The sequence below is a fragment of the Oenanthe melanoleuca genome, chromosome 4 (genome assembly GCF_029582105.1).
Source record: "Oenanthe melanoleuca isolate GR-GAL-2019-014 chromosome 4, OMel1.0, whole genome shotgun sequence".
Classification (NCBI taxonomy): Eukaryota; Metazoa; Chordata; class Aves; order Passeriformes; family Muscicapidae; genus Oenanthe; species Oenanthe melanoleuca.
In genome coordinates this window covers 68536996-68551518 of record NC_079337.1, presented here as the reverse complement: position 1 = coordinate 68551518, position 14523 = coordinate 68536996, and the positions used below count along the sequence as shown (strand labels likewise).

Sequence of the window (14523 nt, the reverse complement as noted above, 5' to 3'; positions counted from 1 at the left end):
GAGGTGAGGAGATCCTCATGTGAGGAGGACATGGAAGTGCCTGGTTTTTAAGGAAAACAAAGACGGAAATGATGTGAGAAGAGGGCATTTAGGAAATTTGGATGTGCCTTTACAGGTGGGTGAAGAAGCCAAGTCTTTGTTGAGGTGAGGAGATTCACATGTGGGGAGGACTTGGTTTTTAGGGAAAATAAGGATGGGAATGATGTGGGAAGACGGTATTGGATTGTGCCTTCATGGGTGGGTGGAGAAGCCAAGTCCTTGTTGAGGTGAGGTGATCTTCCTGTGGGGAGGACATGGCTGCTCCCAGGTTTTAGGGAAAATAAGGATGGAAATGATATGGGAAGAGGACATTTAGGGAATTTGGACTGTGCCTTCATGGGTGGGTGGAGAAGCCGAGTCCTCGCTGAGGTGAGGAGATCCATGTTTGGGGAGGACATGGCAGCTCCCAGTTTTTAGGGAAAACAAGGATGGCAACGATGTGGGAAGAGGACATTTGGGCAATGTGGGCTGCTGTTTGCCCGTCCCTCACCTGGCTGGGAGGAGAGGGGTCGTTTGTGGACACGAGGGGCTGCAGGTGGGAATTTTGGCTGTCTGGAGCAGGGACAGTCACAGATGGCCGAGTTAATCCCTTTTCCTTCTCCTGCTGCCAAGGCCTGGTGGTTTCTCTCACCAACGTCTGGAAAGCACCTGGGACTCCCATCTCTCACCCAGAATAACCCCCTGAGCTCCTCAGGGAGCTCTGGAGCACTTCCAGAGCCCTTGGAGGGTGTTGGGATGGACCAGGGGTGATGAGAAATCCCTGGGGAATGATTAGAACGACACTTTTTGGGGACAGAAGAAGTTTGTGGTGGCTTTGACCCCAAAATTTTCCTCCTGCCATAGCTGAGAGCGTCAGGGCACTGGGGTTGTTTGTCACCCACGTCCTCGAGGTGTCCAGCCCTCAAATCCCCCTCAAATCCCCAAAAATAGGGATCACAGAGCAAGAATACTCAATGGCTAAATTAACACAGCCCTTGCACTAATTAACATTTAATATTCCTAAATAATGATGTACAACCACGTTAATGATGAAATGCCAACAGAATAATATTAAATATTAATTTTTAAAGCCTGCATTCATATTTTTTTTAGGGATAACTCCACCTCTGCCAGCTTCCAGGGAAACACTCGCTCTCTTTTCCAGCTTTTTCAAACCCCGTTTGTTTTTCCTTCCCAGCTCCTGGATCTGTTCATCCAGTGGGATTGGTCGACGTATTTGGCCGACTACGGACAGCCCACGTGCAAGTACCTTCGTGTGAACCCCACCACAGCCCTGATCCTGCTGGAAAAGTGAGTGCAGCTCCCAAATCCTCCTCATCTTCGCTTTAGCAGCTCCTTCCATCCCCCTGAGCAGAGATTTCTGGGTGGACACTGGGAGCTCCGATGGAAAAAATCCCATTTTTATCCCCTTGACCCGAATCCCACATTATCCAAATTCAGTGTCTTAGGCAGAGTTTTCCTTGTCCTAGCAGAAAATGTCACTGTAAAGATGAACCTCCAGCTCCAAAATCCTTTAAAGTGTGCTGAGCTGCAGGCAGGAGTCACTCTCCCAAATTTTTTCAGTGTTTGGGCAATGCCATGAGCAATTTTGGTTTTTCTATATTTCTGTATTTCTGTATTTTGGTTGTGAAGTTCTTGAGCAGTTGGATCACGTTGCTGTAGGTTCTCTTCCACCTGAGAATATTCTGTATTTCTGAATTTCTATTTCTTTTAATTTCTATTGTTATTTCTAGTCTTAAATTTTGAATTTTATTTATTTGTGCATTTCTGTATTTCTGTTTATATTTATTTCTGTATTTCTGTTTATATTTATTTCTATATTTCTAGATATTTTTCTATTTTTATTTATTTATATATTTTTGTTTCTACTTATTTATATGTTTCTGTATTTCCATATTTATATATTTATATTTCTATGTATTTATTTTTACATTTATTTCTATTTCTATATTTTTCTATTTATGTCTATATTTTCAGATTTTTATTTCTATATTTCTATTTCTATTTTTATTTATTTATATTTCTGTATTTCTATTTCTATTTCTTTCTGTTTTTCTGTATTTTTATTTCTATATTTCTGCATTTACATATACCTATAATTCTATATTTCTATTCCTATTTATTTCTCTAGTTTATTTCTAGAAGTTCTACTTATTTCTATTTTGATTTCTATTTCTAGATTTTTATTTGTATTTCTAAATTTTATTTCCTATTAATTTCTGTTTCTAGATTTCTATTTGTAGATTTTATTTCCTATTTATTTCTGTTTCGGTACTTTTATTTCTAGATTTTTATATTTCTAGATTTCTGTATTTTACTTCGTATTTATTTGTATATTTCTGTTCATTTTTATATCTATATTTTACTTCCTATTTAATTCTGTTTCTGTATTTCTATTTCTATATTTTATTTCTGTTTCTGTACTTTCATTTCTATATTTCTGTATTTCTGTACTTCTGTACTTCTGTACTTCTATATTTCTGTATTTCTATATTTCTATATTTCCAGATTTCTATGTTTCCCCATTTCTTCATTTCTATATTTCTACGTTTCTACATTTCTATATTTCTACATTCCTACATTTCTATATTTCTACATTTCTACATTTCTGTATTTCTACATTTCTACATTTCTATATTTCTACATTTCTCTATTTTTACATTTTACATTTCTATATTCCACATTTCTACATTTCTGTATTTCACATTTCTATATTTCTACATTCTACATTTCTACATTTCTGTATTTCTACACTTCTGTATTTCTATATTCCTACATTTCTATATTTCTACATTTCTATATTTCTACATTTCTATATTTTTACAATTCCACATTTCTGTATTTCTATATTCCTACATTTCTATATTCCTACATTTCTATATTTCTACATTTCTACTTTTCTACATTTCTGTATTTCTACATTTTTCTGCATTTCTGTATTTCCACACCTCTACATCTCCACACTCCCACATTCCTCCATTTCCATGCCGTTCACTCCCATTCCCATATTTTGCCCTCCCGGGAGCCCTGGGCTCCCTCAATCCATCCTTTGAGCTCCGTCATTCCCATGCTCCTCACGGCTCCATCCCCGTCCTGGAGCCGTGCCGGGAACGGCGCCGGGGGCTCCGGGGTGGCTCCCGGGGGGCTGTGCCAGGGCCGGGCCGGGGATTTGCCCTGGAAAAGTGGGATTTGCTGTGCCTGTCACCCCTGCCCGTGGTGGGTCTCCCCGATGATCTCCGCTGGTCCAGCTCCAAGCTGCCTTGGGAAGGATCCACTCCCTGCTCCCTGCAGACCTCCCAGGTCGTTTTCCAGCTCCTGGGACTGAGAGCCAGCCAAAAGAAGTGGGAATTTAAAGTTTTCAGTGCTGGAGGAGCAGGCAGGAGGGAATACTTGTGGAGTCATGGGGTGGTTTGGGTGGGAAGGGATCTTAAATCCCATCCCCTCCCACCATCCCAGCCCCGATGTCCTTGGACACTTCCAGGAATCCAGAGGCCTTGAATGCTCTTCTGCAAGTGTTGCCCCAAGCCTGAACTCATCACCTCCAACTTGAGGAGAAAGAGAGACCCCAAATCACCCCAAACTGCTCCTCCTGGCCTGATTCCATGGCCAATCCAAACAAACCCAGGAGGTGTCCAAGGCTGGGTTGGACACTGGGGCTTGGAACAGCCTGGGACAGTGGGAGGTGCCCATGGCTGGCACTGGATGGGTTTAGAGGTCCCTTCCAACCCGAATTATTGTGTGAATCCCAGATTTTCTGAGCAAACTTGGGGTGTTTGTGTTCCCTCTGTGCCATCAAGGTCCGGGGAAGCTCCAGCTCCTTGGATGTCACAGCACCTTGGGACACCCAGGGAGGGACACGGGGACTAAACCGGGGGAGTGGCTGGGTTTAAAGCACTGCCACACCTCGTGGTGTTAATTTTGTACTGGTATTTCCTGGGTTGTGTCATCCCTGGGTCCTTCCATGGGTCAGGGATGGATGTGGGAGTGCCAGGGGATGGTTGGATTTGGTGACCTTGGAGGGCTTTTCCAGCTGGAATAATTCTGTGATACACAGAGAATTTGTGACCCCACAGCTGAGATGTGAGAGGTTTATGTGGAGCTAACAGCCTGGCTCGTTTAACAAAGTCAGAAAATCATGGAATGCTTTGAGTTGGAGGGAAACTTAAGGATCATCCCATTCCCATCCCATCCACGGGCAGGGACACTCCCACTGTCCCAGGTGGATCCAGCCTGGCCTTGGGCACTGCCAGGGATCCAGGGGCAGCCACAGCAAATCTGGGAATTGCAGCCCAGGCAGGAATTCCTTCCCAAGATCCCAGCCCCATCTCCCCTTTCCCAGTGGGAGCCATTCCCTGTGTCCTGTCCCTCCAGGCCTTGTCCCAAATTCCAGCTCTCCTGGAGCCCCTGCAGAGACTCTGAGCATTCCCTGGAATTTTCCCTTCTCCAGGGAACATTCCCAGCTCTCCCAGAGCAGAGGGGCTCCAGAATCCTGCAATTATTTGGTTTGGAAGGAACCTTAAATCCCACCCAGTTCCACGGGCAGGGACACCTCCCACCATCCCAGGGTGCTCCAAGCCCCACTGTCCAACTTCCAGGGATCAACAATCCCAGAGATCCCCTCCGAGGGCTCTCCATCCATCCATCCATCCATCCATCCATCCATCCATCCATCCATCCATCCATCCATCCCCCACGACCTCTCCCGAGCCTCCTCGCTGCCTCCCACCCCGCCGGGAATCGCTCGGGGGCCGGGCTCAGCCTGTAACCTGTTCTCCCGCTGCCTTATCTGTGTCCCTTATCATCCCGCTGCGCGTCTCTCTCCCAGGATATCCCGGGTGGAAGCGCTCGGGCTCTCACCCTCACCTGCCGGGGCCCCGATTGTGCCGCTCTCAATGGAGCCCGAAACGCTGGAAATGCAAAGTGCCTCCGGAGCGGGGCCCTGCGCAACCCGATCCTCCCAAATGCACTAATTAGAGCTAAAAGAGGAGCTTTTACCCCGCTGCTTTCTTCCCCTCCCGGATTAATTGAGACAAAGCTCGGCTCTCTGCGAGGTGGTGTTTGTTGACAGGGGTGGGGACAGCGCCGAGCTCGCCTTTCCCTTCCTTTCACTCCTAATCCTGGCACCGGCTCCCAAACCCTCCTTATCCCAAGGCTCTGCTCGGGGAGATAAAACTGGGGAGCTGCATCCCAAATCCTGCAGGATTTTCTGTCCTGTATCTTAATTATTAATAGTATTTAATATCTCAGTGCTTCACCTTCATGTGGTGTCCAGCATCTCTGAGATTTTCCAGATCCACCTCTGTGGGTTTGCTAATGGTGCTCCCAGTTATCCCAAAGCTCTGCTTAGGGGAAAAAACCCCGTGGATGTGCACAGCCCATCCCAAATCCTGCAGGATTTTGTGTTCTGTAAGCAACTCAATTAATAGTTGATTGCTCAGTGCTTGCACCTTCACGTGGTGTCTGGAGATCCCAGCAGCTCCCAGATTTACCAGATCCACCTCTGTGGGTTTGTTAATGGTGCTCCCAGTTATCCTAAAGCTCTGCTCAGGGAAATAAAACTGGGAATCTGCACAGACCATCCCCAGTCCTGCAGGATTTTGTGTCCTGTATCTTAATTATTAATAGTATTTAATATCTCAGTGCTTCACCTTCATGTGGTGTCCAGCATCTCTGAGATTTTCCAGATCCACCTCTGTGGGTTTGCTAATGGTGCTCCCAGTTATCCCAAAGCTCTGCTTAGGGAAAAAAACCCCGTGGATGTGCACAGCCCATCCCAAATCCTGCAGGATTTTGTGTTCTGTAAGCAACTCAATTAATAGTTGATTGCTCAGTGCTTGCACCTTCACGTGGTGTCTGGAGATCCCAGCAGCTCCCAGATTTACCAGATCCACCTCTGTGGATTTGTTAATGGTGCTCCCAGTTATCCTAAAGCTCTGCTCAGGGAAATAAAACTGGGAATCTGCACAGACCATCCCCAGTCCTGCAGGATTTTGTGTCCTGTATCTTAATTATTAATAGTATTTAATATCTCAGTGCTTGCACCTTCATGTGGTGTCCAGCATCTCTGAGATTTTCCAGATCCACCTCTGTGGGTTTGCTAATGGTGCTCCCAGTTATCCCAAAGCTCTGCTTAGGGGAAAAAACCCCGTGGATGTGCACAGCCCATCCCAAATCCTGCAGGATTTTCTGCCCTGTATCTTAATTATTACTAGCATTTAATATCTCAGTGCTTGCACCTTCATGTGGTGTCTGCAGATCCCAGCTGCTCCCATCCTTCCCATCCTTCCCAGATCCACCTCTGTGGGTTTGTTGTGGGGTCAGGGCTCCAGCTGTGATCCCTTTCCATCCTGATCCGGAGGTTTATCCATCCTGCTCCTCCCCAGCCATCCCAAGACACCCCAGGGTTTGCCAGAACATTCCATGGGCCCCAGCAGGTCCCACGGGATGGGAGATGGCCCCAAAGGTGCCTGGTGGAAAAGCTCTAAATTCCCCGTGTGTGGGAGTGCTGGAGAGGGATAGGAAGAGCTTTCCAGCACCTCTGATGTGCCTCTGGAACGCGGGAGAGCTCCCAGCTCTCCTGGGGAAGGGTTTGGAAACCTCCTGGAGCTGTTTGGAGCTCCAGGGGAGGATAATTGTCCCCAAATCCACAATAGCAGGACCTGGGCAACTCCAAACTCAGCTTCCCGTTGGCACAATCGCTCCCTGGTTCTCCTGGAGGAGCAGCTGCCAACCTGCTCTGGCTAAAAAAACCACGGAAAACCAAATAAATCCCAGTTTTGATGGCTGGAAGTGCTCCAGGCTCTCCTGTTCCTGTTGGAGGAGCAGCTCTGTCTCTGGGCACTGGTAACCCCTTTGCAAATTCCCCTTGGGATAAAGTTGTTATCTTGGATTCCCAATCCAAGCTTTTTTTTGGGAACATTTCAGATTCCCTGTGGCTCTTTCCAGGAGATGGAAGCCTGAAAAACCTTGGATGTTTGTTTGTGAGTCTGGAGAAGTTTGGGATGTGCTGTTGACTCCAGACCCTCGGGATGACCCAGTGCCAGCTCCCCAGAGATCACCAATGCTGTGTCCCTGTCACTTCAACTCTTCCTTTAGGTCCCCAAAGCCAAAAACTGGGATTATGGGATGCATCCAAAGCCCTCAGCCCCTGCCAGATCTGATTTACCCAGAAAACCTTTTACAAATTGGGATAATTTGGAAGAGCCGAGCCCCAGCAGGTTGGATTTTGGGAGGTTGTGCCTTCAGGAGCTGCAGGAAGGTTGATCCTGTTGGGATTTTTTTCCTTCCCAGCACCCTTGGAGCATTTCCCAAGCCATGTTCCCCCCAAAAATACAGATTTGGGAATGCAGGAGTGCATGAACCCCCTCCCAGCTTTGCATGTTGGGTCACATCTCACCTCCTGCTCTGCTGGATTTATGGAGACCTCCTGGAGACACTGTGCTCCTTCCAAACAGCTGCATTTCTTCTTGGGATGGAAATTATTTCACATTATATTTCATATAAATCATATATATTTATATAATTTATAATTTTTATTCATTGGGGAAGAATGGGACAGCAAACAGTGCCCCTGCCCAGGGCAGGGGGTTGGAACTGGTTGGGATTTAAGGTCCCTTCCAACCCAAGCATTCCATGATTCCCTGGAATATTTTATCAAATTTGAATTTACAACTCCACACCTTCCCAGCCTCCCCTAAAGCTGTATCTTGTGCATGCAAGTTTTAGGTTAAAAACCATTAATTCTGTGGATTTCGTGCCAATTTTTAAATTTCCTTCTCAAATTCCATTACCTCCACAGAAGGTGACATGGGGACAGAGAAATCCCTGTTTGGATGAGGGAGGATTTAGGATTTCTTGCATTTGGGAATTGGGGAGACTCCAAAGTGGCATTGATTGAGATTGGAGGGGTTTAAAGCCTGAAAAATCCCCAAAAATTGGTGTAGAGGCTGGAAATTCCACGTGTTCCTTTTGGATCACTGGACATTCCCAATCCCTGTTCCATAACCTGTTTGTGCTCTGTGCAGGATGAGGGACACCAGCAGGAAAAACAACATTTTCACCCAATTCCAGAAAAAAGAGCAGGAATTGGGGAGAGACCAAAGTGGTATTGATTGGGATTGGAGGGGTTTAAATCCTGAAAAATGCCCAAAAATTGGTGTAGAGGCTGGAAATTCTATGTTCTCCTCTCTGAGGGCTGGACATTCCCAATCCCTGTTCCATAACCTGTTTGTGCTCTGTGCAGGATGAGGGACACCAGCAGGAAAAACAACGTTTTCACCCAATTCCAGAAAAAAGAATGGGAATTGGGGAGACCCCAAAGTGGTGTTGATTAAGATTGGAGGGGTTTAAAGCCTGAAAAATCCCCAAAAATTGGTGTAGAGGCTGGAAATTCTATGTTCTCCTCTCTTAGGGCTGGACATTCCCAATCCCTGTTTCTTAACCTGTTTATGCTCCAAAAACAACGTTTTCATCCAATTCTGGAAAAAATAGCAGGAATTGGGGAGACTCCAAAGTGGTGTTGATTGAAATTGGAGGGGTCTAAAGCCTGAAAAATCTCCAAAAATTAGTGTAGATGCTGGAAATTCTGTGTTTTCCTCTCTGAGTGCTGGAAATTCCCAATCCCTGTTCCATAACCTGTTTGTGCTCCGTGCAGGATGCGGGACACCAGCAGGAAAAACAACATTTTCAGCCAATTCCAGAAAAAAGAGCAGGAATTGTGGAGACTCCAAAGTGGCGCTGATTGAGACTGGAGGGGTTTAAATCTGAAAAGTGCCCCTAGAAATTGGTGTAGAGGCTGGAAATTCCATGTGCTTCTCTCTGAGGGCTGGAAATTCCCAATCCCTGTTCCATAACCTGTTTGTGCTCTGCAGGATGAGGGACACCAGCAGGAAAAACAAAATTTTCAGCCAATTCCAGAAAAAAGAATGGGAACTGGGGAGACTCTGAAGTGGTGTTGATTAAGATTGGAGGGGTTTAAAGCCTGAAAAGTTCCCAAAAATTGGTGTAGAGGCTGGAAATTCTGTGTTTTCCTCTCTGAGTGCTGGAAATTCCCAATCCCTGTTCCATCACCTGTTTGTGCTCCGTGCAGGATGCGGGACACCAGCAGGAAAAACAATGTTTTCGCCCAATTCCATAAAAAAGAATGGGAACTGGGGAGACTCTGAAGTGGTGTTGATTGAGATTGAAGGGGGTTTAAACAAAAAAATTCCCCAAAAATTGGGGTAGAGGCTGGAACTTCCACGTGTTCCTTTTGGATCACTGGACATTCCCAATCCCTGTTCCATAACCTGTTTATGCTCCAAAAACAACATTTTCATCCAATTCTGGAAAAAATAGCAGGAATTGGGGAGACTCCAAAGTGGCGCAGATTGGGACTGGAGGGGTTTAAAGCCTGAAAAATCCCCAAAAATTAGTGTAGAGGCTGAAAATTCCATGTGCTCCTTTTGGATCACTGGACATTCCCAATCCCTGTTCCATAACCTGTTTGTGCTCTGTGCAGGATGAGGGACACCAGCAGGAAAAACAACGTTTTCACCCAATTCCAGAAAAAAGAGTGGGAATTAGGGAGACCCCAAAGTGGCGTTGATTTGGATTGGAGGGGTTTAAATCCTGAAAAATCCCCAAAAATTGGTGTAGAGGCTGGAAATTCCATGTGCTTCTCTCTGAGTGCTGGAAATTCCCAATCCCTTTTCCATAACCAGTTTGTGCTCCAAAAATAACATTTTCACCCAATTCCAGAAAAAAGAGTGGGAATTGGGGAGACTCCAAAGTGGCATTGATTGGGATTGGAGGGGTTTAAAGCCTGAAAAATCCCCAAAAATTGGTGTAGAGGCTGAAAATTCCATGTGCTCCTTTTGGATCACTGGACATTCCCAATCCCTGTTCCATAACCTGTTTGTGCTCCAAAAACAACGTTTTCACCCAATTCCAGAAAAAAGAATGGGAATTGGGGAGACCCCAAAGTGGTGTTGATTTGGATTGGAGGGGTTTAAATCCTGAAAAATCCCCAAAAATTGGTGTAGAGGCTGGAAATTCCATGTGCTTCTCTCTGAGGGCTGGACATTCCCAATCCCTGTTCCATCACCTGTTTGTGCTCCGTGCAGGATGCGGGACACCAGCAGGAAAAACAACGTTTTCGCCCAGTTCCGGAAGAACGAGCGGGACAAGCAGAAGTTGATCGACACCGTGGCCAAGCAGCTGCGTGGCCTTATCAACAGCCACCACTCCTGAGGGGCTCAGGATCCCCTTCCCACAGCCAGGACTCCGGGAATCTCGTTGGGAGAGAGGATTTGTATTTTTTTATTCGCCTGGAAATTCTCCGCGGGGCCTCCCCCCGACGGCAAAACGCTCCTGGTGGGAACGACCCCGGGAAAAGGCAGGAGCCTCCTGGATAAACTCCTATTTTCAGGGGTTTAGGAAGTGATGGGAATTCTTGGAGCCTGGGAGAAGTTCACACCCGGACTGGGGTTGTTTTTTGTTTTGTTTTGTTTTTTTCTTTTTTTTTTTTTTTTCAAAGCCAAATTGAAGGGATCGTCCTGCCTTCCTTTAATTTATTCCCTTGGAAAACAGAGAAATCTGGGAAGAGCCATGGGTTTGGGTTCTCTGGGCAGAGGGTCACCCTGAGTGGTTTGGTAGGAAAAAGGGATTTCCCAGGTTTTTTTCTCCTCCTTTCCCCCTCCATGTGCTGATTTCCACACTAGTCTGCAAATCCCTGGAATTGTGACCCTTTCCTGCATATTCCATCCCTGAGCTCCACTCCAGGACCTGCCAGGGACTGTGGGATCATGGAGCAGGGTTTGGAGCAGCCTCATGATTAGATTTGGGAAGGGACAGCCAAAGGATAATCTGGGAATGTGTCCTGTGGGCACCACTCTGGGGCTGGACACATCCATGGATGGGGAGAGGGGAGGGATGGATGCTCCACAGGGATGGGGGATCTCAGATCTCCAAGTGTCCAGGAGGAGTTTTTTCCTTTTTTTTCTGTGCTGGTGTCCCATCCTCCCTCTCCTCCTGATGATTCCATGGGAAAAATTTCCCTGTTGGAGCTGGACCAGTGGGAATTTCCTGGAGGCAGTGGGAGATTCCCCATGGAGCAGCTGCTCCAAAATGCCTGTGGATAAAATTCCTCCTGTCCCAAAACTCCTCAAGCCAGGCAGCCACCAATGGGAATTAATCCCAAGATTTCTATTCCAGAGGGGGATTTTTGCCCTTCTCATCGTGTCCCTTCTAGTTCCTCACATTATCCAGCCACGTTCCCAAACCCTTGAAGGGAATTCTCATCTCCCTGGTGTTGCTGCAGCCCTGGGAGTGCTGCTCATGTGCCCATTCCCAACCCTCTGGATCTACTAATCCAGGGGTTTTCCCTTCCCACCTTGCTCCTCAGCAAGATTTTGGGGTTGTTTTTCATGTGGGGAAGGTTTGTTTAACTCAATCCCAAAATTAAATGGGAACACGGTCAGGAATGACCCCCTGGAGCTCTTGGGCTGTCCAGGGACCAAGGGATTATTTTTGTTAAAAAGAGGGAAAATTTGTAATTCCTTGGTTTTGGAGAGGAGTCAGAGGTTCCTTGTGAACTCCTCTTGGAGGGATATGGAAAAGGGATGGAGGGAAAAGCAGCAGGTGAAGGAAAGTTGGAGTCAGTGTGGCCAGAAAGGAAAGAAAACTTTGGAGACACCTCTGGAAACAGCCCAGAGGGACAAGGGATGGGAATTCTGGAGTGGGACAGAGAAGGAGCAGAAACCCCAGGACACAGGGAAAGGATTTGGTGCTGCCATCCTGAAATCCCATTTTCCCCTCCTGTATTTCACTCCACGAGGCATTCCCACAAAAAATCCCCAGCACAGCCGAGGTGAGGCCTCATTCCAGGTGCTCCAGGTGCTCCCAAATCCACTCTGGGCTCCCCTTCCCATCTCCCTGAGCTGCAGTTCCAGGAGCAGCGACCTGGGATGCATTTCCTCGCTCCTTCAGGCTCTTTTTTGGGTTCCCCCAAACCACCTCCTGGCACTCAGGATTTGCTGCTGGGAAAGTCAAATCCAGCCAAGGGAGAGATTCAGGGAGTTCCTGATCTCGGGAGGTCAAGAGCCGGAACCACAAGTCAGAGCCTGGGATGAAAAATGGGATTTTGGGACTCTGGTCCCAATTAACTTTTTGTTCTGAGGGATGCAGCTCCATCATCCCTTCCAAACAAAATTAATCTTTTAAACAGATTGCCCAAAAAAACCCAAAAAAAAAAAAAAAACCCTGGAAGACATCCCAAATCCCCTCTCAGTCTCTTCCTAATGATGGGTGTCCTCCGACACGGATGGAATTGCTTAGGAGGGAAAAGTGGCTGCAGGGAATTTAAAAGGGAGGTAGGAAACAGGGGCAGGACCTGAATCCAAGATTTCCAACTTCCCAAAATAAATATTGCTGCTCTTACACCTCCCTCCACGTCCACCGAACGTTCCTTAGCAGATTTTATTTTTTAAGAAAAGAAAATTGGATTATCCCATAATTTTTCCTGTCTCCAGCAAATATATTCCAGCACTAGTGGGGAAAAAATTATATTAAAACCCAAATTCAGCTTCCCAAGAAACTTCTTTGCTTCTTCAGGAGTTGTCAGGCATTCCAGGAGTTGGGAATAAAATGTGTCCAGAGTGGGAATTTGCAGCCCAACCCATCCACAGGATGTTCTCCCTCAGCCATCAGCACCTGTGAGGTGGGAAAGGAGAGATTTTCCTGGGATTTTTGGGTATTCCTGGGGTTGCAGTTCAAGCCAGAAGCTCCCAGTGATTTTTGCACTTTGTTCCAGATCCAATCCCAATTCCTGCTCGGATGGGGACGGCAGGAATTAGTTTTGGGCTGGTTTTCTCCCAGATTTCTGCTTTGGGGGAGGTGGAATTTCAGGCAGGAGCTGTGGGAAGGGTCACAGTGGCCCCAAATTCCGTGGGGGAATTCCTTGGGAAGCGAAGCTGGGATGGACCCAGGGCCATGGCTGCTGTCACACCCCTTGTGCTGAAATTTTGGGATCCAATTCCAACCAGAATCCAAACCCCAGGCAGGAATTCCTCACCCTTGGATGCCTCCTGCTTCCCTTGGGCTTTTCCCCTTAATTCTGGGTTGGGTTTGGTGTTTTTTTGGACCTTGGAGAGGTTTGGAGCACCCAAACACCATCCCACGTTCCCACTGGATTCGTGTCCCATCCCTGGGTGCTGCAGGATTTTTGGGATCTCTATCCCAGTTTTCCTACAGCTCCAGGGGGCCTGGAGACCCCTCATATCCCCCCCAGCACCATCCCATGTTTATCCCTCTGCTGGCAGCTCCAAGGGAGCACAAATCCCATAAATCCCATCCCAGATGAGTCCAGGATGATCCCAGCTCCGTGGAACACGCCGGGATTGGCTGGGATTCACCCCAAAAACCCTGGGATGGAGCTCAGGGGGGGCCTGCTCCAACCTCCAGACCCTCTCCTGATGGATTTGGGAAGCTTTTCCCAGAGCTGGGATCCATCCCCACCTGCAGCTTCCCAAAAATCCCACGGGCAGCTCTGGAATCTTGTCCTGTCCAAGCTGCTCCTTGCCTTGGCTCATCCCTCAGATTCTGGTTTTCCCAGGAAAACCCTCCCAGTTCCCATCCCCCATCCCATCCTCCCTGCCCACTGGGGTTGCCTTTTCCCGTTGATTTTGGGGTGGAAGGACCTGATTTTGGGAACAGAGGTGGTGAAAACAGCTTTTTTTGCACAAGTCGTTGCACAATAAGGGGAAAATTTAGCAAATTAGGTTTAACTTTAAAGGGAATTTTGTTGGGTTTTTGGTTTTGTTTTGTTTTGTTTTTCCTTAAAACTCGCTAGCAGAGCTACTGATTCCAAGAGGAAAAAAGAGCTGGAGTGGTTGGAGAAAGGACTGCATGGTTTACAGGTTCAATTCTGTTAGAAATTAGCATGTTGGACATTTATCCTGGTGTAATTCCAATTAAACAAATACAGCATTTAACTGTTTCATTAATGCCTCGTCTGGCCCTCTGTGCATCCCTGGGGGAAAGCCCCGACCCTTAAATCCCATCAAAGATAAAATTCCACATCTCCTCTGGACACCTGGAGCTGGAACATCCAGGTTTATGGGGGATCCAAGGGGAAGAAAATCCCTGGATGAGTGTTGGGCCTCACCCTCACTCATTGCCCTGAGTGGAAGTTTTGCCCAAATTTTGGGGGATTTTAATTGGTTTCTATCAAAAATTCCCTCCCTGGGAGGGTGGGGAGGGGCTGGGCTGCAATTCCCAGATTTGCTGTGGCTGCCCCTGGATCCCTGGCAGTGCCCAAGGCCAGGCTGGATCCTTCTGGTCTCATGGGAGGTGTCCCTGCCATGGATGGAGTTGGAACGAGATGAGATTTAAATTCCCATCCAAACCATTCTGTAATTCCACGATTTCTTCTGACGTGGCTCCAGAAGCAGCTGCAATGAACTCCCCAGTCCTGGGAGCCGGGCAGGAAGGGGCAGGTGCCGCTGG

General features: G+C 47.2%; 1 protein-coding gene across 1 annotated transcript in view; it reads left to right on the top strand.

The window, feature by feature from the left end:
- The window catches only part of EXOC6B (exocyst complex component 6B), a 271894-nt gene extending 257877 nt beyond the window's left edge, over positions 1-14017 (top strand). Inside the window, exons 21-22 of the mRNA XM_056489697.1 lie at positions 1217-1329; positions 10143-14017. Of these exons, the coding sequence (XP_056345672.1) occupies positions 1217-1329; positions 10143-10269 (240 nt within the window). The 3' untranslated portion in view covers positions 10270-14017. The remainder of the gene's footprint in view (positions 1-1216; positions 1330-10142) is intronic.
- The last annotated feature ends 506 nt before the right edge of the window (positions 14018-14523 follow it).